Source organism: Molossus molossus, unplaced genomic scaffold (genome assembly GCF_014108415.1).
Source record: "Molossus molossus isolate mMolMol1 unplaced genomic scaffold, mMolMol1.p scaffold_m16_p_14, whole genome shotgun sequence".
NCBI lineage: Eukaryota > Metazoa > Chordata > Mammalia > Chiroptera > Molossidae > Molossus > Molossus molossus.
Genome location: NW_023425349.1, coordinates 85,458,131 through 85,485,408, shown reverse-complemented (window position 1 = coordinate 85,485,408; position 27,278 = coordinate 85,458,131). Strand labels below are relative to the sequence as shown.

At 46.7% G+C, this 27,278-nt stretch overlaps 1 protein-coding gene across 1 annotated transcript in view; it reads left to right on the top strand.

Annotated features, from left to right (window-relative positions):
- The window catches only part of LOC118629797 (aminopeptidase O (putative)), a 339,962-nt gene that overhangs the window by 215,417 nt on the left and 97,267 nt on the right, over positions 1 to 27,278 (top strand). Inside the window, exons 11-12 of the mRNA XM_036261438.1 lie at positions 10,003 to 10,046; positions 21,917 to 21,977. Of these exons, the coding sequence (XP_036117331.1) occupies positions 10,003 to 10,046; positions 21,917 to 21,977 (105 nt within the window). The remainder of the gene's footprint in view (positions 1 to 10,002; positions 10,047 to 21,916; positions 21,978 to 27,278) is intronic.

The following is a 27,278-nucleotide window of genomic DNA, read 5'->3' as shown; positions in this document are numbered from 1 at the left end:
TCAGTGAAATTGATGGACCTATATCTTTGAACACATTCTCTTTTTTGTTTTCTTGCTGGTGACCAGTTATCCTTTTGTTATATCACCTTTGTCCTCCATCCTTGTTATTTTCCAATTGCTTTTGTCTTTTTGTTCTTCATGGCATGTGTTTATCTCAAGCAACATTATTATTTTTATTATTATTGTTATTATAACATTATTATTAAAGATTTTCTTCTTTAATGTCTTTTTTTTTTTCCCTTGGTGTTTTTATTTTATTAATGCTACTACACTGGCATTATTTTGGCCCTTAATTTATTTCCTTTGCTTTGAAATTTCTCTTTTTATCTCATTTTGTTGTTTTGTGATCTGGTCTTTGAGCTTTCAACTTTACTGAATGTATGTTCTTATTATGATCTTGTGTTAATTTATTTTGTAGTGTAATGCATTCATGAAGAATTTTCTTCTATTCCTTGGATTATGTTTCCTTCAAGATTGGACTCTTTGTCTTTGCTATGCTTTTTATTTCTGTCTCTCTTTTTATTTCTGCCATACTTTTCTTCTTGCTCATTCTCCGCCTTAGTAGCACTGTTTTGACCTTTTATTTATTAGCATATATATTAGAATATTACCCTTGATTTCTCTGCCAGCTCTTCTTAGACATGTTTTTCTTCCCTTCTAAGCTACACAGTTTGAAGCTTGGATATTATGCATGGAGTGGGCAAAGGAGAAGAGCTCCATAGAGCTGTATTCAGCCTTTGTTGCAAGAATTTGGCTCCTCTAGCTCTTGAAATGTTGTTAAATGCCCCTAGCCAAGATTCTCTTTACCTAATTTGGATGCACCTTTTTCCTACTGCAGCTACTCCCTCAATTAACATTGTTCCACTAATTCAGCTTGGAGTCAGAACCTATACCGTTAGTTCATCAGTGTCATCCTCAGTTGTTTATTTCCCAGGTGTCTTTCCCCAGCAAACATTTCCAGTCGCTCCCAGTCAAAAAGAGTGAAGATAAAGATAGTCCTGTTTCTTCCCAAATGTGTAGGTATATGTGAGAATTTACAGAGGTCAGACAATTTGTCCATCCCACTGCTGCTAAACATAAGGTTGGAGGTGGTACAGGAGGAGGGTTGGAAGCTGTGTTGGGATCTCATATTTCTTTCCTTAGTTGTCTCTTTGGAGTGTATGCCACAAGGATGAGCTTGACCATGACTTCTTCTGCCCATTTCGTTTCTTGTCAGTTCTCACCCTGCCGACACTTGATTGTTTGCTTTGCCTCTACTGCCTTCTCTCCTGGTTTGAATGCTGTTGGTGAAGTTTTTGCTGATTTTTTTAAGTGAATCGTGTTTTTGTTTATATTGCTAATTAATTTTATTTATAATATTAATAATATTGATGAAGAAGGCTATTGTCCAGTTTCTTTACTCAAAAGCCTCTCGATTTCTTCTTTTGCCAATTTACTTCTCAGTTCTTTCCATTCTAAATGTCCCACCTGTCCAGCATTTTAGTATTATCATCTTTCCAGCCCCAATTAAAACTGCTTTCTTGCCCAGCTGGTGTGGCTCAGGGGATTGAGCATTGTCCCATGGACTGAGAGGTCTCTGTTCAATTCCTGGTCAGGGCACACGCCCGGGTTGGGGGCTTGGTCCCCAGTAGGGGGCGTGCAGGAGGCAGCCGTTCAATGTGTCTCATGTTGATGTTTCTCTCTCTCCCTAAAAAAATCAATAAAAACCTATTTTAAAAATAAATAAATAAAATAAAATAAAACTGCTTTCTTGAGCTTGACCATGACTTCTTCCGCCCATTTCATTTCTTGTCAGTTCTCACCCTGCCGACACTTGATTGTTTGCTTTGCCTCTACTGCCTTCTCTCCCTGTGACCATGGTATTTATTCATAAAGCATCTGACAGAAATTGATAATCCTGTGTAACTGTCTAGCCAATGCCAATTTATCCCATAGAATCTACATACACCTGCTTTTTATTGAATACTTTCACCAGGACTAAAAAATGATTACCAAATTAGCCATCTGCCAAAACCGGTGTAGTTTTCATTTTAATCATAATGCTTAATTTAGTGTTGTTAGATGTTAGTCAAAATTAGCTGTCTGGGACTGACCTGGTTAGCATATAGACTATTAGGAGAGTAGAAGATGAAAACAAAAATTCCCAAAGAACGTATTCTTTGAATGGGGTTTGGGCTTGTAACAGCTGTGGGGAATCCAGATAAAATGTTGTCCTGGCACACTGAAAAACAGTAGGATTTTGTTGATGTAAAATTTCTTTCCAGGCACACGGTAGAGGTGCATTTGTTGCTAGCCAAGTTTGTCCATGACCCTAGATCACTGTAGTGTTTTAAATCCTGTCAGTGATCCTGGAATCAGCCTGGAAGGAAAACCCTCCTTGTCCAGTTATTGAAGATTTGTAAGTCACTCTTATGAAAGTGCCAATATGCTGAAGGGAAGAGTGAAGATGGATCAAACAATTGAAAGGAGATAGTGAGGGAAGGAAGAATCATAGGAGGCATCTTTCTTTCATGTCATTCTGTGATGGAGAGTGGGGAAGAGCTTCCATGATGAGTCCACTGCAGGGGTATATGCCAGCTTACAAAAATCAAAACAAAACAAAAATGAACAGGAGAACCAGCATCATGGGGTTAAAGATTAGGTCTATGAAAGTAGTAAGGAGGGCCGGCTGGGCTGATTCCACTGACGGATGGCACAGTGACTGCCCGGATGAAACCAAGTGTCTTCTTGGATTGGATGGTGTAAGGTATCTCGCTGAGGAAGAAAGAGAAACGGAGCTGCAAAAGCGGGCAAAAGTTTTATTGAAGCGTTCCCGGGCGAGGGTCACTGGTCCACGTGGAGGGGGCCAGAGAAGTTGCACTGTTACGGCTGCCCAGGAGGGGCAGGGGGGTAGGGTTGAGGAACAAAGGGGAAATACTTGATTGGTGGTTTCCATTTCTCTTCGGGCCCTCCATTTCCCGGTCATGTGACTCCCCGTTTGTGTGGCTCCTGGGTCACATGACTCCCCGAGCCCGCAGGCCTTACATTCCGACCTTTTGTGTTAGATAAGGGCGCCACTTTCTGTCTGGCTGCTTCCTGCTGGATAGGGGCATCGTGGGTCGGGGAGGTCGGTGGCCAGCGGCTGAGTTGGGAGTCGCATGTAGGGGTGAAGCAACATCTGGTTCACAGCCACTCGAGAAAACTCATATGGCTCTGGCTCTGCAAAAATCTGAGGAAAAGAGGAGCAAACATCAGTAATATACGGATAATTATGAGAGGGCCTAGGATGGGTGCAGTCCATGTAAAAGATGGTGATTGCCACCATCCTGAGTAAGGGTTATCCTCTGTCTGCCTCCTGCGGAGCTCGTCTTGCAGACGATCCAGGACGTTGATACTTTCTTCTACTAGACCAGTCTCATTGATGTAGTAGCACATTGTTCTTGGAGGAAGAGACAGGTCCCTCCCTTGTCTGCTGTCATTAGGTCTAGTGCCTATTGATTTTGGAGTGTAACCTGAGCGAGGGAGGTGATCTGGCGCTGGAGGAAGGCTAGGGATGTTGCTGACGCCTCCACAGCTATATGGAGTTTTTCTTCCAGCTGGGAAGCGGTGGTTATGCTGTGGCCTATGGCGCCACCTCCCATGCCCAGTCCGGAGTGGTTTAGGATTTCAGTCCCTTGGCGGATCAGGGCCAACCAGGAGAACGGATTAGAGTGCACATCCAGCCAGGGCTGTAGGTGGCTGTCCAGAGCAGCCTCATTACAGAGGATGATGCTGGACACCGGGCCCAGTTGTTCTGTGGCTTCTGAGACGACGCAGGTATAGGTCCGAAATTTTTTCAGGGTGCCTGATGGGTAAGCATCTGAGTGCCATCTATAGACTTTTCCCTCTACCCTCTTTACCCAGCTCTCATCCCAGGGCACCTTGATAATGAGTTTAAAATCACTTGGCTGGAAATAATTTCTTTTACATGAGCGTTAGGGACCTCCACATGTCTCAGGCCACCATCGGCAGTAGTCTTGAGTCTGATTGTAGACGAAGCAGACAGCGGAACTACCCGCATCAGGTATACTTTTCATTTTAGAATGTGGGGCTGTGACAGTTACCGCTGCCCGAAGGCCGCCGGGCTGGCAGTCCCCGTGGCTGTGACATGAGCGGAAGTTACCCAATATTGTGTCCAGCTTTCTTGGATATAGAACCGCCAGACATAGGCATTGATCCAGTTACTTGTGGTGACGTTTCCCTGAGGGAGGGTCAGGAGGAGGAGGAGCCATAGGGCCCAGGTTCCGGGTGGGGCCCAAGGGCTCAGACTGCCAGTGATCTTGGTGTGGAGCCAGTGTGAGGCGGGAAACATGGTACCAGGGCGCCTGCCCCAGGAGCTTGACTGCTGTGGGGGTGGTTAATATTACTGTATGAGGTCCCGTCCACCTGGGTTGTAAGGAGCCGGTTGGAGTTCCCGTAGGAGGACACTGTCCCCTGGGCGGTAGGTGGGCCCTATCGGTTGGGCCAGGACTCCCACCGCATTCCCGTGTTTCTCGTCTGTGAAAAGGGAGTCTGGGATCAGGCAGAGCGAGGGGAGGGGAAGAGATTAAAGTGTCCCAGAGGGTGGAGAAGGCCCTTTTTACAGTGCTGGGTGAAGTGAGAGGTCCTGCAGGGACCTCTCTGGCTGCTACGTAGAGGGGCTTGGCTAGGAGGGAAAATTAGGTATCCATTATCTAAAGAAACCGATCAAACCAAGGAAGGAGATCTGTTCTGCAGTTTTAAGTGGCTGGAGGTTGCGGAGGGCTTGGGTCTGGTCTAGAGTGAGGCCTCTGGTGGTAGGGGTTAGAGAAACACCTAGGTAAGGGACAGACTTGGTGTGAAGTTGGGCTTTAGCGGAGGAGACACGGTGTCCCCTGGAGCCGAGGGAGTTAAGGAGAGTAGCAGTGTGCTGGCTCGAGGCGGACAGCGAAGGGCTGCAGAGGAGGAGGTCATTTATGTACTGAAGAAGGGTACTGGGCTCGAGTGGACAGGAAGCGAGATCCCGCACCAGAGCCTGTCCAAATAGGTGTGGGCTGTCTCGAAACCCCTGTGGCAAGACAGTCCAGGTGGGTTGCTGAACTATGTTGGTGTCCCGGTCGGTCCAGGTAAAGGAAAATAGGAAGTAAGAGTCAGGGTGAAGAGGAACAGTAAAGAAAGCGTCTTTAAGGTCGAGGACAGTAAAGTGGGTGGTACTGGAGGGATGTGTGTAAGTGAGGAGTAAGGGTTGGGGACTACCGGACGGAGGGGGACGATTGCCTCGCTTATTAAACGTAGGTCCTGGACAAGGCGGTATGCCCCTGAGGGTTTTTGAACAGGAAGGATAGGGGTGTTGCTAGGTGAATCGGTGGGGATCAGTAGACCCTGACTTAAGAGAAGGGTAATTATAGGTTTAAGCCCCGGCAGTGAGTCGCCGAAATGGGGAACTGGGGCCTCGATGGGTATTGTGAAGGGTCCTTCAGTCGAATTTGAATGAGAGTGTGGTGGGTGGCTATTATCGGGGTAGAGGTGTCCCAGACTCGAGGGTTGACAACGTCTGGGGAGATAGAGGGTTCGAGAGAAGGAAGGTGGTCGGTGGTAGTGGGAGAGTCTTCGGTGAGGAGGGGTAAGAGAAGATGAGAGGAAACCGTTCGGTGTGATGTCATTTGGATAGTAGCCCCAAGACCTTGTAATATGTCTCGGCCCAGGAGGGGCACAGGGCAAGAGGGCATAACTAGGAAGGAGTGTGAAAAGGGGTGCCCGTCTAGACTGCATGACAGAGGCTGTGTGCAGAGGGGAAAGGAGGGTGTCCCATCAATTCCCATACGAGACCTGAGAAGGGACTAGAGGCCCGGAGTGAGATGGCAGAACAGAGAAGGTAGCCCCCGTGTCCACCAGGAATGAGATGGACTTACCCGCTTCCTGCAGCTTTACCCTGGGCTCGGCAGGGCTGATTGGGATCCTCGAGTCTGGGCCACATCAGTCGTCCATGAGGCCACATCAGTTGTCCATGAGGCTGAGGAGCTCAAGCGATGGGCCCGTTGGCCGGCCTGGATAGATGGGAGAGAGAGAAGGGGACATGGACCCACACAAGTCCCTCTGCTCCCGCTACCTCACGAAGAGGGCAGAGGAGGTCGGCTCCTTCCCGTGGGTCATGATGTGACCGCGTGTGGGCGCTGACAGGGGAGGGGAGAGTGGGAGTCGAGATGGAGGGCGGAGGAGGGTTAGAGGCGGACGGGTCAGGGTGAGGTGGAGGAGAGTTAGGAGTGGGGTCAGGCCAGATGGGAGGCAGGGACAGTTCCTCTGGGGGTCAGCAAATGAGGAGAGGTCAGGAGCGGAGGGTCTGGAGGGGGTGTCTTTAGCTAGGAGGACCTGTGCCGTGGAACAGGAGGCACAGAGGTTAGGACGGGATCGCAAATACCAAAAAGCCTGAATATACAGGATTTCCGACCATTTCCCATTTCTTTGGCAAAAGTTTCCCAAGTCGGTGAGTATGGTAAAAGCGAAAGTCCCTTCAGGAGGCCATCTGGTCTGGTTGTCCAATGGGTATTGTGGCCAGGCCACAGTGGAGAAGAACAGTTTCTTCTTCTTTAGGGAGGGATCTATTTTTGAGAGATTTAAAATGAGACACCCTAGAGGTGTTTTTGGATCCGGTGGAGAGTCCTGATTGCCCGTGGTCGGCCCCAGTCCTGGAGTGAACAGAGATGAGAACTGGCGTCCCCCAACTCAATCTCTGGTCACCGGACGGAGGGATAGAGTGGGGGGCGGCCGGGATGTCTCCCCGGAACCCCACGCACTGGGAGTGGATAAGAGGTCTCTGATGCAGCCGCGATTAGGGACAGGGAGCCCCGGAGGCCGAGGGAACTGAGGAGCGGCCAGAGGCAGGGGGACTTACCACACCGTACGCTGGGTGGAAGGTCGGTGGTCCCTGGTCTTCCTCCGAGGGAGGGAGAGGAGCGGCCCAGGCGGGCTCAAACTCCTTGATCCCGGGTTTTGGCAAAGTATCTCGTGGAGGAAGAAAGAAATGGAGCCGCAAAAGCAGGTAAAAGTTTTACTGAAGCTTCCCGGGTGAGGTTCGCTGGTCCACGTGGAGGGGGCCAGGGAAGTCCCGCTGTTATGGCAGCCCAGGAAAGTTTTATAGGGGGGTGGGGTTCAGGAACAAAGAGGGGAGGTAGTTGGTGGTTTTGATTTCTCTTCCAGCTGTCCATTTTCTGGTCATGTGACTCCCCTTTCGTGTGAGCCACCAGCCTTACAGATGGGTCCCAAGACGGAAGAGAAATCCCTGCACTGTGGATGACACTCACATAGCCTGTGGGAATAGGGGCACCACGTCTTAGATATGTTCATGGTGTTGGGCTTTTGTGACCCAGTGTGATCCCCTGCCCTGTCCTCTCCAGCATTGGTTGGCAGCCTCCAGCTAGCTGCTATGTGCCCTGCAGACTCAGCTTTGAGGCAGAAAGAGGCCAATGGCCACCTGCTAGGAGGTGGGATAGGTATCTTTCTTAAAAATGAAGCAGGGTTTCTTGCGGGTCTCCTGTACTTTTTCTGTATTTACTAAAAGTTCTGGAACACTGCTCTGCAGTCCTGTAAAGAAAGATCCAATTGTAACTGGAAAATGCAAAAGGGCAGAATTAAGATTAACTCTGCATTTCCTGCTTCTCATGCAATTAAATTCCCCCCTTGCCATTGAGTTAATGTAAGCCCCCCCCACACACACACTCACATAATGGAGCATAAATTACTGGACAAATATGGGATAAATTGATATGGGCTCTAAGGAGATAATGAAGTGAAATTTGTAAGAAATTATACTTACAGTGCTTGGATTTTTAAGAAGCAGGAATACTTGCTACATTTGAAATATCCACAAAGTAATCAATCTATTAATAAATCAATTGTGATACATTAATTTCTAATTCAACATTTTTACAAAATAATTATTTTATTAAAATAAGAAATAATAACTTTAAGAACCTCAAGCAAAAATAATTCTTCACATTCTAAATATTGTCATTTCCTTTGGCATTTTCCTCCATATACTGTGTCCACGGCAGGCAAGGAAGGCCTTCAGATGTGAGGGTTGTCCCTTCCCTTTTAACTGCGTGATCCATGCTTTTAACATTAGTTGGTATTCTTGGTATCATGTATTTTGAGCAAAGCAGCAATAGACAAGTAAAGTCTTAGAAGGAGAACAGAGGTTGCAGGAAGTAAATTTTTCATGCTGCCCTTAATCAGGAGACTTCGCCTCTGTAGAAATGGACCTAAGCACCCATAAGCTCATGGAAAGGTCTGCTGCCTTCTCAGTGCAGAGACGGCTGTGCCTAGTGCGATGATAGAAAAAGAACACCTTGTCATACAAATTGTTTGCAGATTCCCACTCCTCTCCGATCCCATCTGTTTGCAATCTGCGGGTTTGCGCTGCTGCTTCCACCTCGCACCCTGAGGTAAAGGGGTCTCACCAGAGCCCTGCACTGCCTGGGATCTGCGGCCTGGGGTGGGGGCTTCGGCTTCCATCTGAAGGGACATCGTCGGTCATCTGAGCTGACACACGTGTGCCCTTTTGCAAGGATCTGCTTTAAAAGAGTTTCAGTTTATTAAAAGAAAATCTTCAAGCATAGATCCGAAGAAAGTTAAATGTTGTTATTGTTTGTTTCATGTTATATATTTTTCCAAAGTGTATCTTACCAAGTCCTGGCCCGTGTGGCTCAGCGGTTAGAGCGTCCGCCTGTGGACCAGAGAGTCCCGGGTTCGGTTCCCACTGAGGGCACATATCTCAGTTGCAGTTTGTCCCCGGCCCCGGTTGGGGTCGTGTGGGTGGCAGCCAGTTGATATGCTCTCTCACATCGATGTTTCTCTCTCTCTCTCCCCTCCCCCCTTTCTCCCACTCTATCTGAAGATAAATGAAAAAATGTCCTCTGGTGAGGATAAACAAACACACAAAAATGTATCTTACAGAATCTTTACATGACAGAAGGTTTACACCAATTTAGCAAATAAAAATGCACAACACCCAGTGAAATTTGGATTTCAGATAAACAACAAATACTTTTTTTGGTGTAAATATGCCCCCGATTTAACTGGGTATCCTATATTTTATCTGATAGTCCTAGTTGAGGCCAAATCAAGATTCCAGAATTAGATGAACTGAAAAGGTTGTCATAATAATCAATTAAGTATAAAAAGTGATTTGAACGTTCCTATATGATTTTTTTTTTAGGCCTTATGGTATTGTGGTTATGTTTTAAAAGAGTCCTGATCTTTTAGAGCTATTTACTGAAATATGGATTGATGAAATTATGTAATATTTGGGATTCACTCCTAAATAATACAGGCGGCAGATAAGTGGATGGGGCAGAATGGCTGTGGGTTGATGGGTACATGAAGGTTAATTATACTCTTTTGTCTACTTTTGAATGTTTGACATTTTCCATAGTAAAGGAAACAATGGCTGTGTTGTAAGTCATGTCCTTATGGTCAAAAAATCTATTATTGAAACACCCTAAATGTCATGGGGTGGGGCACCTGCCCCGTGGCCGGGAGAGGCGGAAGGCGGGCAGGGAGCCTGGAGCTTCTGCGCAGTGACGGTGTCCCTCCACTGGGGTGTTAATCTTCTGGAGTTTTGTTCTTATCTTTCCATAGAGCAACATGAGAAAGTTAGTTGCAGTTTAATCGCCAGCCTCTCAGCGTCTGGGGAGAGCTCGGTAGAGAGGGACAGTGCTTTATGCTGCGGCCAGCGGCCAGCCTTTCAAAAGTAGTTGAAACACGAAATGAGATAAACTGCTGGTGTAGGTCAAAATAATAAACATTACATTTTTCAATTTGTTTGTGGTCTTTACAAAACAAATCTCTTTACCTGATTGGATCGAAGCCCTGGTCATTAATAAATTGGGTATTTGGTCTAATAATAGAGCACGGGCCCAGCTTCGGAGCAGGTGAGCGGCAGCAGCTGGGAGCGCTCAGGCTCTGGCAGAGCGCCTGGCCCTGATTCATCGTGGACATCTTTAATGGTTCGCTTTTTTCTTATTCCAGGATTTCCTTCAAATGCTGTTGGAGAACATCCCAGAAGAAAAAAGGTGAGGACCAATTTAGGAATTAAGAGCCTAAGTTTTACTTATTTTTTTTTTAATGCTCACCCGAGGATATTTTTCTTCCATTTATCTTCAGATAGAGTGGGAAGGAGGGAGGCAGGGGGTGGGGGGAGAGAAACATCGGTGTGAAAGAGACACATTGACTGGTTGCCTCCTGCAGACCCCGACCAGGGCCAGGGACTGAACTACAACCTAGGTATGTTTCCTTGGCTGAAATCGAACCCGTGACTCTTTGTTCCGTGGGCTGATGCTCTAACTGCTGAGCCAAACTGGCCAGGGCGAGCCTAGTTTTGCTTTTAATGTTAAAAATGCCCCTGCCACGGTTTGCTTATTAGACCGAGAAAGTTCAGTCTTCCTCTCTTAATAGAGGCAGAGACCTGGCCCAACCTGCAGGAGCCCCAGGGGGGTCCGCCAAACTTAGAAATGGGCCCACCTGGATATTGGGAGCCAGAGGTCCCAGCTGGGAGCCCCTGAGTCAGGAGTCCCCAAAATGGTGTGTGAGGCAAGCCAAGAACACTGTGCGGCCTCAGCTGCTATGGAAAACAATGGAAGAGAGGAAAGTTCTCAAAGTTGGGGTGGATGCAGTTAATATGGTTTGATAGAAGGAAACACTGTGTAACCGAAGGTGAACTGTGGTGTAGTAGTAAGAGCCCAGGGTTTGAAGTCAGGCTCTTCCAGTTTCTAACCCCAGCTCTGCCCCTTCCCATGTATAACATTCACAGCAGGTCACTTTGTCGCTCCCAATCCCCATTTTCTACCCTTTCTGGCAGGCTTTCGCAGAAGATTAAAGGGGGTAACATGAAAAGTAGGTGCTCAATCAATGATTGGCATGGTTAGAGCAATAATCAGCTTCTGCGTATCAAGCACATATTTAGGCTCCAGTGGGTCCTCATTGTAGCACACCTCTGCTCCCTCCTCCTCTTTCTTTTTCTTCATCATCATCATCATCATCATCATCATGATTATTATAAGCCAACACTTCTTTTACTATATGCAGGTTCTCAGTTAATCTTCCAGACAGCACTCTCTGGTGTATTGTATTTTTATCCCAGTTTTGCCAGTAAGAGGACTGAGAGCCCTGGCCAGTGTGCCTCAGTGGTTAAAGCATCCACCCATACACTGAAGGGTCGCAAGTTCTATTCCCGGTCAAGGGCATGTACTACCTGGGTTGCAGGTTCGATCCCCGGCCCTCGTCAGGGCGCATGCAGGAGGCAGCCTATCGATTTGTCTCTCACATCAATGTTTCTTTTTCCCTCTCTGTCTCCCTCTCCCCTCTTCCTCCCTTCCACTCTCTCTAAAAATGTGTGGAAAAAATATCCTCCATTGAGGATTAACAACAACAAAAAGGAGGAGTGAGGTGCCGAGGGGCTGAGCGAGCAGCCGGGGCTGTCACCGCTCCACGTGGCAGGCACCAGGCTCTGGAGCCTCTGCTCTTATCCACACCAGGAAACTGGGGCTCCCGGAGGTTAAATAGCTCTAAGGTCCCTCAGTCAGCAAGGGAGCTGGCCCAGATTGCAGTGAGTCCTGTACGGCTCCCCCGCGCTCTGCGCTGCAAGCTTGCTCTGGAAAGGAGACCCTCTCCCTTGGGGGTGTCCAGTTTTAGTCTGGCTGACCACCTGCAGGGATTCGTGGAGGAGTTTAAGACCCACCTCACAGTTTGGATTAGATTTATTCCAACCCTTTTCTTCTAATTTCCTTTAGTGCTTCATTTAAGCACTAAAAACAAACACCCCAAAACATATTTCTAATAACAAAATTGGTATTCAAACGGGGGCAGGGGGACAACTTGAAAAATTTCAAAAAGAGCCAACATTACTCTCCTTTCTGACCCACAGTTTTAGTCATGTTTTGTGCTTGGGACCTATTTTCAAATGTGGAAATGAATTCCTTCCCACAGACATGAACTTAGATTCATGCCAGGCCACACACCTCCACGTCGACGAGCCTGTCTGACAGGCAGCCTGGTTTGGGTCTTAGGGGGAGGGGCCAGGACTTGCTCTACCGGAAGATGACACGAACTTCAGGGGAGGGTCCAGGGCCACCAGGACATGGAGAGTTTTCATCTTCTACCTTCTACCTCCAGTTCTCTCTTCAACAGTTAGAAATGTAATTGTTAGGCTTTTTCAAACTTTTTTTTTTCTCTATTGATTTTAGAAAGAGAAGGGAGAGGGAGAGAGAGATGAAAATATCAATGAGAGAGAACATCGATTGGCCGCCTCCTGCATGCCCCTCACCGGGGATCTGGCCCACAGCCTGGGCATGTGCCCTGACCAGGAATCGAACCGGCGACCTCTTGGTGCCTGGATCTATGCTCCACCACTGAGCCTCACTGGCCGGGCGATTGTTAGGCTTTTTAAAATCAGATGGGAACACATGCACATAAAGCAAATGAGTGCATCATACGGAATTAACAGAGCCATATTATTTGTTACATTCCTTAACTTACCTCTTTCTGTTCACGCCTTTGATGCTGAAGGAAGTCTTATTCAGGGAGGTTGCATGGGGCCGTAGTCACTGGCCAACATAATTAGCTTTTCTAGGAGGCTGTTCGAAGGAAGTGTGGCTTGTTTTGGAAGCTCTGAAATGTTTCAGATTTACCATCTTTTCTTTTTAAACAGAAATATAGGTTTTCTTCATGCAAAAATCACAACAGATGTGGTTGTTATTCCTAAGGTCAAGAACAATTGTTTACCTGCAGGATTGCTTTGCCTTTTTTTTACCCCGGCCCCGGCATAACTTCACAGGTCCTCTGATAGGCTGGAGTGCTTCCCTTAGAAACTAATGCAGGGAGAAAGAAGACGAAGAAAACTAACAGAAGTGGAGTATTACCTCCTGTTACCAAAGTCTGCTTCTGAGTAGTGACTGCGTTCTTTCAGAACTTCTTTGAGCACAGATAGAGTCATTTTCATGGAAGCAACAAAGTGCATTCTTAGTTTGGGAAGTCTTGTTTCTTTTTATCCTCTTCCTAATAAGGTTATGGAGTTCACTTGGATGGCCCTGAGCCCTCTTGTTGTGGGGGACCTGGATTTTGTCATTGTGAATATTTATTGAGGTGACACCCCTCGGGCCCACAAGGAGGCTTTTGTTGTGACTGTAGAAGTTAAGAGCATCGTCTCTGTGTAATAGTAGCCAACGGCACCAACCTTCTGCCCTCTGAGGGGACACATCTCCCAGTCAGGATCATGTTTTAGCCAACATGTTTAAGCTTCTTTTAAAAATTCTCCTTAAAACCAAGGCAGTTTCAGGCCTACAGTGAACCTATTTAAGCAAGTGTTCTGGAATACTTTCTAAAACATAGACATCTTCCTCCTGCTCAGACTGTTTACCCTTTTACCTATGCAGCATATTGTACCAATTTTATCTAGTTCTCCAAAGGCCCCACACCTATCCCCAGAGCCCCTAATCTTTGGCCTTGTTGCAAAATGATCCTCAGGCCCATCTGTTAGGCACGTGAGCCATTCTGAGCAAGGCAAGGTTGTTCAGATTAGACCCGCCAGTGTTTCAGGGGCTGGCATCTTCTGTCATTCTGCTTTTGCATCGTTTTCAGTCCAGGCTTTAGGCTGGACACTGAGGAGCAGAAAGGAATAAATCCCGTTCCTAGCCCCGTGGAGCTCCGGGTTGACTGCTGAAGACACACGTGGAGCAGACCATTGTGACTCAGCATAGGAAGTGCTGTGGGGAGCCTCACCGTCCTGGGTGCACAGAGACCGGTCTCCTCAGTCCTGACCTCCAGCCGTCAGGCAGAGAAGTACCACTCAGGGTTTCCAGTAGGGGAGTGCCATCAGCAGATTGGAAAGTTCGTCTGGGCTGGGGGCAGCAGGGGAGATAGATGGGGATGGGAGAACTAGGAGACAGGAGACCAGTTAGAAACCAGCGCGACAGTGTGCTGGAGGCCGAGCTGGAACCAGGGCAGGTGGTGGCCGTGGCAACCGGGCTGGAGAGTCACAAGCCGTCTGAGAGACTCCAGAGGTAAGACTGGGGTGATGGGTGGCGAACTGTGAATGGAGGAGTCCAGCATGAAGCTGACCTTTCCTTCTTGGCCACTCAGTCAGCCTGAAATTGTGCTGGAAATAGGGGGGCCCTGTTTTGCCTGGGGAGTTGGTGTGGCAGAGAGGGAGCGGAAGGGACAGTGTCTGAAAGGGAGATGAGCAGTCGTCAGTGAGACATTGTCAGTGAGAGGTTTCTGTGTAAACGCTGATGTTTAACAGCCTAAGGGAAAGAAAGGCTAGAAGTGCTTAGAAGGAAATGCAGACAAACCCTGGGCCCTTGACCTGCCCTGGCGAAAGAGCACCCTGGGGGGTACCTTCCCAATGTACCCGGCCGCCCCATGTTCCAGCAGTATCGACAGCAACCAGTTCTTCTTTGCTCATCAGTTTTGTGTTTGTGTGTGCACGTTGACGTGTTGTTTCAGTTCAGTGCTTTCATCTCCAAGGAGCTACGGAGCTCTTGTTTTATAAATACGAGTCAGCAACCTGCACTGTCTACCAAGCACAAATGGCTTGTTTTGATCAAGAACGTAAGCAGCCACGTGTAAAGCTGAGACATACACTACTTGCATTCTAGAACAAGAGTATTTTCCGTTCCAGACCCAGCACTGACGCTCTTGAAGTGTGCCTGGGTCTCGTACCCCCACTCCCAAGGTCTTTCCATCTGTCTTTTCATGGAAGTTGCTGGGCTGTGTGCTTTTCCTCAGAGGCTGGATAGAACATGACCATTAGAATCTCAAGAGGCTGAAGATGGGAGTAAAGAGTGATAAGGACATTTCTCCTGATCGACAAGTTGATAGGCACAAGTAACAGATGTGGCCAGTACTCCACCCTCAGAAATCAACTGAACGAGCAGTGGGCAATCCTGTTTTCTTGCGAGCCCGGACCTGTTTCTATGTACTTTAACATCATGAAGAGAAGTGTCCCTCACTTTGTGGCTTCAAACCAGCATCATCATGCCAGGGCATCTAGCATCTTCTCTCCCCTGCTGCAGTAGCTACATGTGACCACATTATAGTTGCCAGAGACTGCAGATAAGACCTCTGAAATGCAGGGCACAGGGGTTCCGCAAAGGGAACTCTCCAGCCAGAGGGTGGACCCACCTGCTGCTCCGGAGACCCCGGAGCTTCAGTCAGGAGGCGGAAGTCCGCTCTCGGGCGCAGATCTGGAGGGCATGCAGCCCAGGCGGCTGTGTACTTTCAGCTATCTGCAGAAAATCAATTTCCATAGCGATCAGACATGCAGAAGAGTAATTTCCTGTAAGTCCTGGGTCCCAGTGAAGTGGAAATGCTTCTGCTTGTCTGTTGTGATGATTCAAGCCACATGATCTCAGGGGGGAAACAGCCCCCCCTGGGGTGGACTCTAAGTGTCTTGTTTTGAAAAGTCAACCTTCAGCTTTACCACTGCTGCATGTCCACCTCCAGACCTGAAAGTCCGCCTGTACTGTCATGTCAGTAGTTGGGATCTGAAAGCAAAAACTATGTACATGTTTTGTTCCCCTCCCCCCAAACATAGAGTCCATTTCTTCCCTGAATATTGGGCATTTTCACACAGTCTCTCATAATTTCCTTGCGAGGTAAAGCCACTTACAGTACCTAAAAATTTTTTTAGCAGCTGAAGTGAATGCTTTCATCTTCTCCGAGTTTAAGACCTTCTCCCGTGGCAGCAATCCACAGACAGGCCTGGGTGCCGTGTGATGCCTCACTGGTTCTGGGGTCCAGAAACTGGCTTGTCTTCAGCCCTCTGTCTAGGTGAGGTTGGCCAGTCTTCTCATGCTGCAGTTGCTCCATCTGCTAAAAGCCAGACAATTGACACCTATGTCACAAGGATAATACAAGGGATGAAGTAATAATGGTTATAAGATGCTTCGAGCCCTGGCCGATTTGGCTCAGTGGTCAGAGCGTCAGCCTGCGGTACAGAGAGACCGGGTTCAGTTTCCGCTAAGGGCATGTACTTTGGTTGCAGTTTGTCCTCAGCCCTGGTTGGGTTGTGCAGGTGGCAACCACTCGATGTGTCCCTTTCATGTTGATGTTTCTCTCTCTCTCTCTCTCTTCCTCTCTCTCCCTCCCACTCTATCTGAACAAAAAATGAAAAAATGTCCTCGGGTGAGGATTAAAAAAAAAAAAGAGAGACTTCGAACCTTTCCAAAGGAAAGTGATCTGAAAACACATGTTCTCTTCCCTCCGGGGGGAGTGGCTTTTGTTGCTAGGTGCAGCTGAATGAGGAACTTTCCTGCCCTCGTGGCTTTGCCTCTCCCAAGAGTTTCCCCATCTCTCTGTAATTCTAATCTAAGGGCAGGCGAACAGGGCGACTGCGGCAGGGGCGAGCCACCTCCAACCAGAGAGATGTGAGCCAGACGGAGCGTCAGCGCTGTTTGGAGCAAGCTCATCTGCACTGTAAATCACAGAGTGATGCCTCATGACACCTGACAGTGATATGGTCTTGCACAGATATTGTAAAGCTTAAACAAGATTTTTTATAGTATATGGTACATAGTAGGTGTGCAGTAAGCAATAGCTACTATTTGTAAAAATATTTTTTATTTTTAAATTACAGTTGACATACAATATTATATTAGTTTCAGATGTATAACCCAGAAATTAGGCTATATTTATATAACTTATGAAGTGATCACCCCAATAAATCTAGAACCCATCTGACACAATACATAATTATTACAGTACTATTGACTATATTCCCTATGCTGTACTTTACATACCCATGACTATTCTGTAACTACTGATTTGTACTTCTAAATCCCTTCGCCTTTTGCACCCATCCCCCAAACCCTACTCCATCTGGCAACTGTCAAAATGTTCTCTGTATCTATGAATCTCTCTCTGTTCTGCTTGGTCATATTTTGATTCCACATATAAGTGAAATCATCTGACATTTGTTTTTCTCTGACATATTTCACTCAGCACAATATTCTGTAGGTCCATCCATGTTGCAGATGGCAAGATTTCATTTTTTCAGTGGCTGAATCATATTTCATTGTATACATGCACCATTTCTTTAGCCAGTCATTTACTAACCTGTTAACCAGGGAATTCCCTTTTTAATTACACAGCATATAACGGGCGCGAACTCTTTCACTAGGACATGTAAATACGTCCCACTCAGTTAACAGGTTAATAGACACTTTGATTACTTCCATATCTTAGCTATGGTAAATAATGCTGCAATAAACATATGGATATATATGTCTTTGCAATTTAGTATTTTGAGTTTCTTTGGATACTCAGAAGTGGAATTGCTAGGCCCTTCTTTGTCTCTTGTTATAGCCTTTGTTTTAAAGTCTGTTTTATCTGGTATAAGTATTGTTACTCCAGTTTTTTTGTTTGTTTCCATTTTCATGAAATATATTTTCCATCACTTTCAGTCTGTGTGTGTCTGTTGATCTGTAGTGAGTCTCTTATCTACATGTATACAAGGGCCTTGTTTTGTCATCCATTCAGCCACCATATATCTTTTCGTTGGAGCATTAAATTCATTTGCACTTAAAGTAATTGTTGATAGATATGTATTTTGTTATTCACATTTTTTATCTTTTCTGTTCTTCTTCTTCTTAAAGAACACCCTTTAACATTTCTTGTACTACTGGTTTGGTGGTGATGAACACCTTTAGTGCTTTCTTGTCTGGGAAGCTCTTTATCTCTCCAATTCTGAATAATAGCTTTGCTGGGTAGAGTAATCTTGGTTGTAGGTCCTTTGCTTTTCATGTCTTTGGATATTTCATGTAACTCCTTCTGGCGTACAAAGTTTCTGTTGAGAAATCAACTGATAGTCTTATGGGAGCTCCCTTGTACATAATGGCATTTTAATTATGATGTGTCTTGGTGTGGACCTCTTTGGGTTCATCTTGCTTGGAACTTTCTGTGTTCACTTGCTGGACTTGTATGTCTATTTCCTTCACCAGGTTAGGACAGATTTTCATCATAATTGTCATTATTATTATTATTATTATTATTATTATTAATCCTCATCCAAGGGCATACTTAGAGAGTGGAAGGGATATAAAACAAATGTTAGTATGCTTGAAGTTGTCCCAGAGGCTCCTTAAACTGTCCTCTCTTTTTTTGGGATTCTTTTTTCTTGTTGCTGTTCTGATTGTTTCCTGCTCCCTTATCTTCCAAATTGCTGATTGATCCTCTGCTTCATCTACTCCATTGTTGATTTCCTGTAATAACATTCTTCATTTCTGACTGGTTCCATTTTATGTTTTCTGTCTCCGTTTTTAAGTTTCCTATGTTTTTGTTAAAGTTCTCACTAAGTTAATCTACTTTGTCCCTAAGTTCATTGAGTGTTCTTTTAACCAATATTTTGAACTCTGCATCTGATAGATTGCTTGTCTCCATTTTGTTTAGTTCTCTTTCTGGAATTTTGTTCTTTTATTTGGGACTTGTTTCTTTGTCTCCTCATTTTGGCTGCCTCCCTGTGTTTGTTTCTATGTATTAGATAGAGCTGCTACAGCCGCCAGTCTTGGTAGAGTGGCCTGATGTAGTAGGTGTCCTTTAGGGCCCAGGGGCGCAGCCTTTCCAGTCACTCTACATGGGTGCTCCAGGTGTGCCCCTGTGTGGCCTGTGTGCACCCTCCTATTGTAGTTGAGCCTTGATTGCTGTTGGTATGTCAATGGGAGGGATTTTCCCTAGGCCATTTGGCTTTGAGGACTGGCTGCAACTACAATGGAGGATCTGCTGTGCAGGGACTGACCCCATTTAGTAGAACTCACTTCATTGGGGATCAGGTACCTGCTGAGTTTACCCCTTGAGTGTATCACTTGTGGAGGTGATTGGGTAGTGCTCCGGCATGGTCTGAAGCTGTGCACTGGGTGTACTCTCTCTGGGGCCTCCTGGGAGGTGCAGGCCAAGGTAAGCTCCTGCTTGTGCCCTACCTTGGACCATCCAGCATAAGCTACACAATTATCTGAAAATTGCTGCTACTTTTGCTGGGCTTGGAGGTACCTTGGAGAGGCCAAATTGTGAATCAAGGCTGGCTGCTACTAGTACTGGGCCTGGGCTACTTAGCAACAAGTATGGGGTAGACAGAAGCCAGATGCTGCTTATTGAAAGACTTTAGGAAAGTCAGCAACATGAACCAAGATAGGCCATTTGTATGGAAACGCCACTAGAAGGGGTTGGGTGAGCCTGCAAGTTGGGTGGGGCAGGGTTTCGGGGAATCTCTGGGGCAGGGCAAACAGTGATAGCTAGGTGGATGGATACTCAGATATGGTGCCTGTCTGCAGGCTCTCTTGGGGGAGGGCTCAGCAAAGGAACAATGCTCTCTGCCAGCACTTCTGTCTGAGAGAAAGCTGCACCCCAGCTCTCACCTTGATGCCAAACAATTCATTTCCTCCTCATATGTCCTTGGTGCCCCAGCGTGGAGCTCAGTGCAAGTGAGTCCGTCAGTGAGTAAGTCCATGCGCAGGCCCTTTAAGAGGAATACCTGGGACTCTAGAAGCCCTCCATCTCACTCAGCCACAGTCCCTGCTGGGTTTTATAGTCAGAAGTTATATGGGGACTTCTCGGCACCAGAACCCTGGGCTGAAGGGTCTGATGTGGAGCTGGGAACCCTGGCTTCTCAGGGGGGACCTTTGCAACCAAGATATCCCTCCCAATTTTTCACCACCACATGTGGGCAAGGGACCAGCCCATTCTGTGTCTCCATCCCTCCTATTAATTTTGTGGTTGCTTCTATGTATCCTTAGTTATAGGACTTCTGTTCAGCTAGAGTTCAGGTGGTTCTCAATGATGATTGTTCTGTAATTTAGTTGTAATTCTGATGTGGTTGTTGGAGGTTCTGAGTACCATGCTTACCTACACCACCATCTTGACCGGAGCAGTAGCTACTTCTTTCATACCTTTTGCTGGCAGTGGACAGAGCGAGCTTGTTTTGTTTTTAGTGCCACTATATAATAGTATCCGAGTGTGCAGACACATGGCAAAGCAAAATCTGCCTTAATATTTTCCTATGAAATAGCCCCCACAGTTGGCCTGGCCAGTTGTCCAGGCAGTGGATTGTAGCGTGAATTACACGTGGACGTATACATGCTATGGAATTCACCCTGCAGAGAGCAGTGGGGCCCACCGTCTGACTCCATCTTCCACCTCTCCAACAGGACTCGGCCAGCCACCCTCCTCTTTCTTTCTTTTTTTAAAATCCTCATCCAAGGATATTTTTCTATTTATCTCAGATAGAGCGGGAGGGAGGGAGGGAGGGAGGGAACAAAGAAGTGGGGAAAGGCCCAGGGATGGCGGCACCTGGCTTTCCTGCAGAGGCATGTCCAGCAGCCCCACTGAGACTGGGAACCTGGACCAGCAGCCTCTGGAAGTCGCCGTCTTCCCCAGATTCACTCATATCCTCTCCTCTTCCTTGGCCTGTTGTCCCACAGGCGGGCATCATTTTGAAAATTAATCCAGAGCACTTCCTCTGCATTGTCTCCTTCCCTCTGTGTAGTTTTCTGTATAGAAAAAAGCCACAGTTGCCTCTTTCAACTGCCTTTGCTTTTGCCCTGGCCAAGGAAGACAAAACGGACCAGTGACATGCTTCACCCTGGGGAAGAAGAGGAAGGGACAGACCAGCCAGCCACCTTCTTCCTCAGCCCACCCCCAACCCACCCAGGCCTGCCCCCCACCCTCCCTCCCTTTCCCACGGCCCTCCGGCAGCCCAGCCCACGAGGTGAGGGGAGCACTGGGCCTTCAGCATCTTAACACACGCAGACAGCACCTATCTTTCCACGACTTCTTTTACAGTGCCTAAGGCGGGGGGGTATTAGTATACTACTATAAATGTAGTGTACAATATAGAAAAGTTAAAAGATACACATCTTAACAACTTGGGAGTATCTTACTGGGAAAGGTGACTACTGTCTTTAAAAGGAATGATTTTTATTGCGTCAATAGTGAAATGTGTTCTCATTCATTCCAATAAAAAACATCTCTAGAGATCCTCTTTTATGCCAAGACTGGTTTCCAGGCTAGGTTTAGGAAGTGAGTTAACAGGCGTGGATCCTGATCTCAGAGAGCTTCAGTCCGGCAAGGAGACCCTTAGAAGTCAAGTAATCAAATAAATCCGTGTCACAAGTCATGATGGGTGCTGTGGCAGAGGACAGGCAGCATGGTGGACGTGGCACAGCCTGAGGGGTGCTCCAGGAAGGCCAAGAGCGGAGAAGCTGGGCCGGAGCAGGAGTTTCCTAGAAGCAGGGGAGGAATTGCTTTAAACTTCAGGGAGACACAACCTCAAGTCCATCAATGGTAAATATACCGGATACTTAGTGCATTTAAGGAGAATGCAAATCAGTGGGGCATGAAACCACATGGACTGCAGTGGACTCTGGACCAATCATAACATTTCAGGGAACGCAAAACATGGGTCTGCTTGAAGGCAGAGGCCGTGGAGGCCCCGGGTGCACCTGAGCCCTGCCGCACTCCCACAGTGACTGCGCCGTTTTTGTTGTCGTAGCTCATTGTCACTATACAGTTCAAATTTCACTTGGATGACTAAATACTGTGATGCTCAGGTTTCATTTTGTCCCCCTCTTAGGAAGTGGTCATGCCTGATGTGTCTTATGGACATGCCCAGTCCTCCCTGAATTGGCTCCCAGCCCAAACGTTCCTCTCAGAGCAGGAAAGGCACCTGTCCTGGCTGCCTCCTGTTTGGGTTTCATCCTGCTGACTGAGAACAAGCTGGACTGAGTGTCCCTGGGCCCCTTCCACACTTCAGGCTGGGGCAGCGGGGCTCTTCCCCCAGAGCACAGGTGCTGCTCTGGAGTATCTGTGCTGTGATGTGCCTGAATATTTGGAAAGACCTCTGTCATCAGCACTCTGTAACTCTTAATCCCTTTCTTTCTGTTGTTTGTTCTTTTTAAAGGCTTGATTTGTCTGTTGAAAGCATCTTCCGAGACTGGCTCGAGAGTTCCGGCCTACCACAGGTGAGCCCGCACCACGGTCAGGGAGGCAGAGGGGGGGTGAGGCTCGCCACCCTGCATCAGTCCTGACAGCAATGTGTTTATAGATTTAGAAATGTAAAAGTAACCCTCCTGAGTGGAAGATCCCTAGGTCAGGAAAAGGATGGTCTCCCACCCCTCCTCGGCCTGCTGTGGTGACCCGTGTCACAGCGGACGTGCTGCTGGCCCCGAACTGTGTGTGAAGGATCTCTTGCAGAGTGGGGTGTGTGTTCTGGGTAGTGTCGCAGGCCACAGGTCAGTGCCGCCTTGGGTTTGCTCCAGCTCTTTCCTTTGAACCTAGCCAGACAGTGAGCTGGCCGCCTGCAGCTTCCCTGACCAGTCCCACCCATGGTTTCTCCATCATTTCCTGGTTCAGCTGCCCCTTGACTTCCTCCTCGATCTCTGCATCCTTTCCTCAGGCTGGCTTCTCATCTGGATGGCCTTCAAGATTCATTTCTCTGTCTTAGACACCGGGACGTGTCCCTACGGAAAATTTTACCCTCTCCCACCATTTCAGTCCCTGGGCAACTCTGAGGGAGAGATGGCTTCCAGCCAGCCCAGCTCCCTGAGAGTCGCCTGGCCTGGAGCCTCTTCTTCCCTCCACCTCCCTGGGGCCTGTGCTTCCCGGAGCCTAAAAGGCAGCCCTGCCCATCACCAGGCCAGGTGCTGCTGTCGCCAGAGCCTGGGCCCTGGGAAGTCCCAGGGTGGCGTCCTGAATGGGTCTGGTCAGAGAGCCCTGCAGGCCTGGAGCTGTCCATCAGGGCCTCCTGGCGTGGCTGCAGCCCCGCGTCTGGGAGTGAATCCCCCAGCGGAGAGAACCCGCCCTGGACCCGTTAGCCCCATTAGCCTGCTCGTTTCTGGTTTCATGGCTGGTTATATGAGCTTCCCTTTGGGAGTGTCTGAATGTCAATGAATGTCTGTGAACCATGAAATTAAGGACTAGGCGAGGCTGTTTTCCATTACCTTTCCAACCCTCTCCTCACAACTTTGTCCTGGTCCACCACGCGAGAAAACGTCGGCCACCCGCTACTGCAAACACATTCCTAGGATAGTGGCTGTGCTTTGGGGTCACCTGCTAAAAGTTGTTTGTTTGGCCCAGTCCTTCTGAAACAAACAAGCAAAAAGGAATACGATTCTGAGTCCTAAAAAGGCAAAAGTAGGGGTGGGCAAGCAGCACCTGGTCCTGGGAGGCAAGTGCTTTCGACTCATGCACATTATAATGAGCTCCTGTACTTGCTAAGATGGTACCTTCCAAACCAGGCTGCTCACTGAGTATGAACATCTCAGGGGAACAGGTTGAGGCCTGTCTGATCCTAGTGGGGCGATGGTGGGGGCATCCTCTGAGGCTGCTGAATGCCTGTGTTCCTAGGCCAGGCTGTTGCAAGGTTCCCCAACATTATTAGCGTGGTCTAGAAGCTAGGAAAAGTGGGGAGCTTTTCCAGAGTTCCTAGTTCTGGAGTGTTCAGCAGGTAGCCTCCAGGGGAGAGAACAGAAAGAGTCCTTAGTCCGCGCCCAGAGGCAGGCGCACCCCGCTGGGCTGTACTGACCCTCTCATTCAGGAGGCTCCTGATTCTCCCTGAAGAGGCTGAGGGTTTGCCACCAGCAGGAGGCTTTTGCTTTTCATTAAAAGGGGGGGGGGGAGGGGAGGTGCATGGAGGGGAGAGATTAGCCTCTGAACCGTAGGTTTTTTCCAAAGGTCTAGTTGCATTAGTGACAGCTTATTGTGTAGACAAGAATCTCTGCTGTAAACTGACGAAACCTGCTGTCAAAACACAGCCAGGTGCAAAGAGGCCAGCCCTGCTATAAATTGTCTTTAAGACCCAACTGGTATTTCCTTGGGTGCTTAACTGTTCGGTAAAAACAACAGCGTCCAGCAGAGAAGGCCCTGATTTAGTGCACGTCTTTCCATTGGCTGGTGAATGATCAGACAGCGTCTTTTCATCTCTTTGCCCATTTTCTGCCATTATTTATATGGTTGTTGATGATTTACCTGCTCGCGCTCCTTGAGATTTCCTTCTCCTTTCCACTTCAGTGACAGGCTCTGCGAAGGCCGGGCCCTTTGGTGGCAGGCGCTTGGCAGTGAATGGGACACCTTGTTCTTTGTCTCCATCATTGTGATATAAAGTTACGAGTGTCTTGGCCTGGAACGACAACCAGAGCACTGAAATCACTCTCCTGCCCTTTGTTCTCATTAAAAATGTCTGTCCCCCAGCCACTGAAGTGACTCATGACAAAAGAGTCACGTTCCACTGGTGAGGTTTTCATTCTGCTGGTTACAGAGGCTTTTTGTCTTCTGTCAGGAAAGCTTGCCTTGTGTTTGGCCTCGATCCTCCTCTTTGGCCACGTTGAATGGAAATCATTTTTTTAAATGTGGAAATAGCTTCACTGGCAATAAAAGTAAGCATAGCCCCAAAGAAGTAAGAGAAATTGGATCCATACCTCCTTAAGGAGCACCCAACCCCATAACCTTTGGCTTTACAAACAGATTTAAAATAGATTCTACCATCAGTCGTATTACAGGTTATTTCCATATATGACTTTTTTTCTGATTATAGAAGTATTACATATATATTTTGGAATATAAAAAAAGTTTGTAATAAAATAAAAATGACCCAGAGATAATTTTAAAAATTACTCCTTTCAGTCCTTTCCTTGTATGAATGTGTAGTTTATCTTATTCTTTGTCTCTCATTTTTTTTTTTTTTAATCCTCACCTGAGGACTATTTTGCATTTATCTTCAGATAGAGCAGGAGGGAGAGAGGGAAGAAGAGAGACAGAAACATGGGTGCAAGAGAGACACATCGAGTGGCTGCCACCCACACGACCCCAACTGGGGCCAAGGACCAACTGCAACTGAGGTATGTGCCCTTGACGGGAACCGAACCTGGGCCTCTCCGGTCCGCGAGCCGACGCTCTAACTGCTGAGCCAAACCAGCCAGGGCTCTTTGTCGTCCTTTCAAAAAATAAAAATAATACGTTCTCTGTAGCAAGTTCAAGCAATAGCAAAATATCAAATGTCAGAGCCCTTGCACCTTCAGTGCCATGCCTGGTAGCAGTTGGGTGCCCTTCCTTCCACTTATTTTCTGTGCTTGGTGCATATAGGTGCATATTCTTTTAAAAACAAAATTGGAATTTTATTATCCAAACTTAAAGTCTTCATTTAAAAATACACCTTAAGCAAGTGGTATTGGGAAAACTGGACATGTATTTGTCCAGTTTTGGACCATATTCTTTCACCATATATGAAAATAAACTCATTTAACTCAGTTTAAATGTAAAGTGATTTAAATGTAAGACCTGAAACCACAAAGCTTCTAGAAAAAAAGACAGGCAGTAAATTCTTTAACGTTACTCTTAGCAATAACTGTTTGGGTATGTATCTTTGGGCAAGGGCAATAAAAGAAAAAATAAACAAATGGGACTACATCAAAGTAAAGAGTTTTTGCACAGCAAAGGAAACCATCAACAAAACAAAAAGATAACCTACAGAAGGGGAGGAGATCACCAACGATACATCCAATAAGGGGTTAATATCCAAAATATATGAGGAACTAATACAATTTAACACACACACACAATCCAATTGAAAAATGGGCCCGGCCAGTGTGGCCCAGTGGTTGAACGTCGACCATGCACCAAGAGGTCACCAGTTCGATTCCCAGTTAGGGCACATGCCCAGGTTGTGGGCCCGATCCCCAGTGAGGGGCATGCAGGAGGCGGCCAGTCGATGTTCTCTCTCATTGATGTTTCTATCTTTCTCTCCCTCTCCCTTCCTCTCTCTTCAAAAATCAATAAAAAGAAAAAAATTTTTTTAAAAAAGGAGAAATGGACAGAGGACCTTAATAGACACTTCTTCTAAGGGGACATACAGATGGCCAACAAACAAACGAAAAGACGTGCAACGTCCCTAATCATCAGGGGAATGCAAATTAAAACCACAATAAATGATCACCTCACACCTGTCAGAATGGCTACCATCAGTAAATCAACAAATAACAAGTGCTGCTGAGGATGTGGAGAAAAGAGAGCCATCATGCACTGTTGGTGGGATTGTACATTGGTGCAGCCCATGGAAAGCATACTATGGAAAGCAGTATGAAGTTTCCTCAAAAAATTAAAAATAAAGCTGCCATATGATATAGCAATTTCACTTTTGGATATTATCCAAAGAAAACATAAACACTAGTTGTAAAAGATGTATGTACCCCTATGTTCATTGCAGCATTATTTACCATAGCTAAGATCTGGAAGCAGCCCAGGTGCCCATCTGCAGATGAGTGCATAAGGAAGTGGTGCGTGTATACAGTGGAATATGGCTCAGCCATAAAACAGAATGAAATCTTACCATTTTCAACAACATGGGTGGACATAGAAAGTATTGTGCTATAAAATAAGTCAGAAAGAAAGACAAATACCATATGATTTCACTTATATGAAGAATCAAAAACCAAAAACAAAACACATGAATAAACAAACAAAACAGAAACAGATTCATAGATCCAGAGAACAAGCTGATGGTTGCCAAAGGGGAGAAGAGTTGGGGGGTGGGAATTAAAAAAAAAAAAAAGATCCACAGTTTCGTTTGTTCCTTAATAGATGTGTACCTCCTGGAAATTCGTTTGTACCTCCTGGAAATTTTTTTTTTTTTAAGGCAACTATTTGCCCTGGCCGGTTTGGCTCAGCAGTTAGAGCATCGGCCTGCGGACCAATGAGACCCGGGTTTGATTCCAGCCAAGGGCACTCAGTTGCCGTTTGTCCCCAGCCCTGGTCGGGGTCACGTGGGAGGCAACCAGTCGATATGTCTCTCTATCTCTCTCTTTCCCCCTCCCTCCATCCCTCCTAATCTGTCTAAAGATAAATGGGAAAAATGTCCTCGGGTGAGGATTAAAAAAAAAAAAAGGCAACTATTAGACTTTTAAAATATCACAGAAAAATATCAATTTCCTATACTTGTGTTGTCATGTTATTTTACAAAAAAAAATTTTTTTTAATTTTATTCCCTTGTGCTCTAGATTGTGATGATCATTGTATTTGCCTGATTCCCCAAAGTGGTAACTAGCTGAAGAATAAACCCTATCATTAGTACCTTGCCAATTTTAGAACTGGGAAATTATAGATCACTTTACTTTGTATTAAAAAAAAAAAAAAAGAGGAATCTTACATTTAACATTCTCTAGTAAATAGTTACCCAAGAAAGCATACGTTAAAAGAACGTAAAGATCATTAGGAGGTGGACGTGCTCCGAGGGGGTCCGCTGTGTGGTTTCCTAAGGTCAGTCGTGGGTG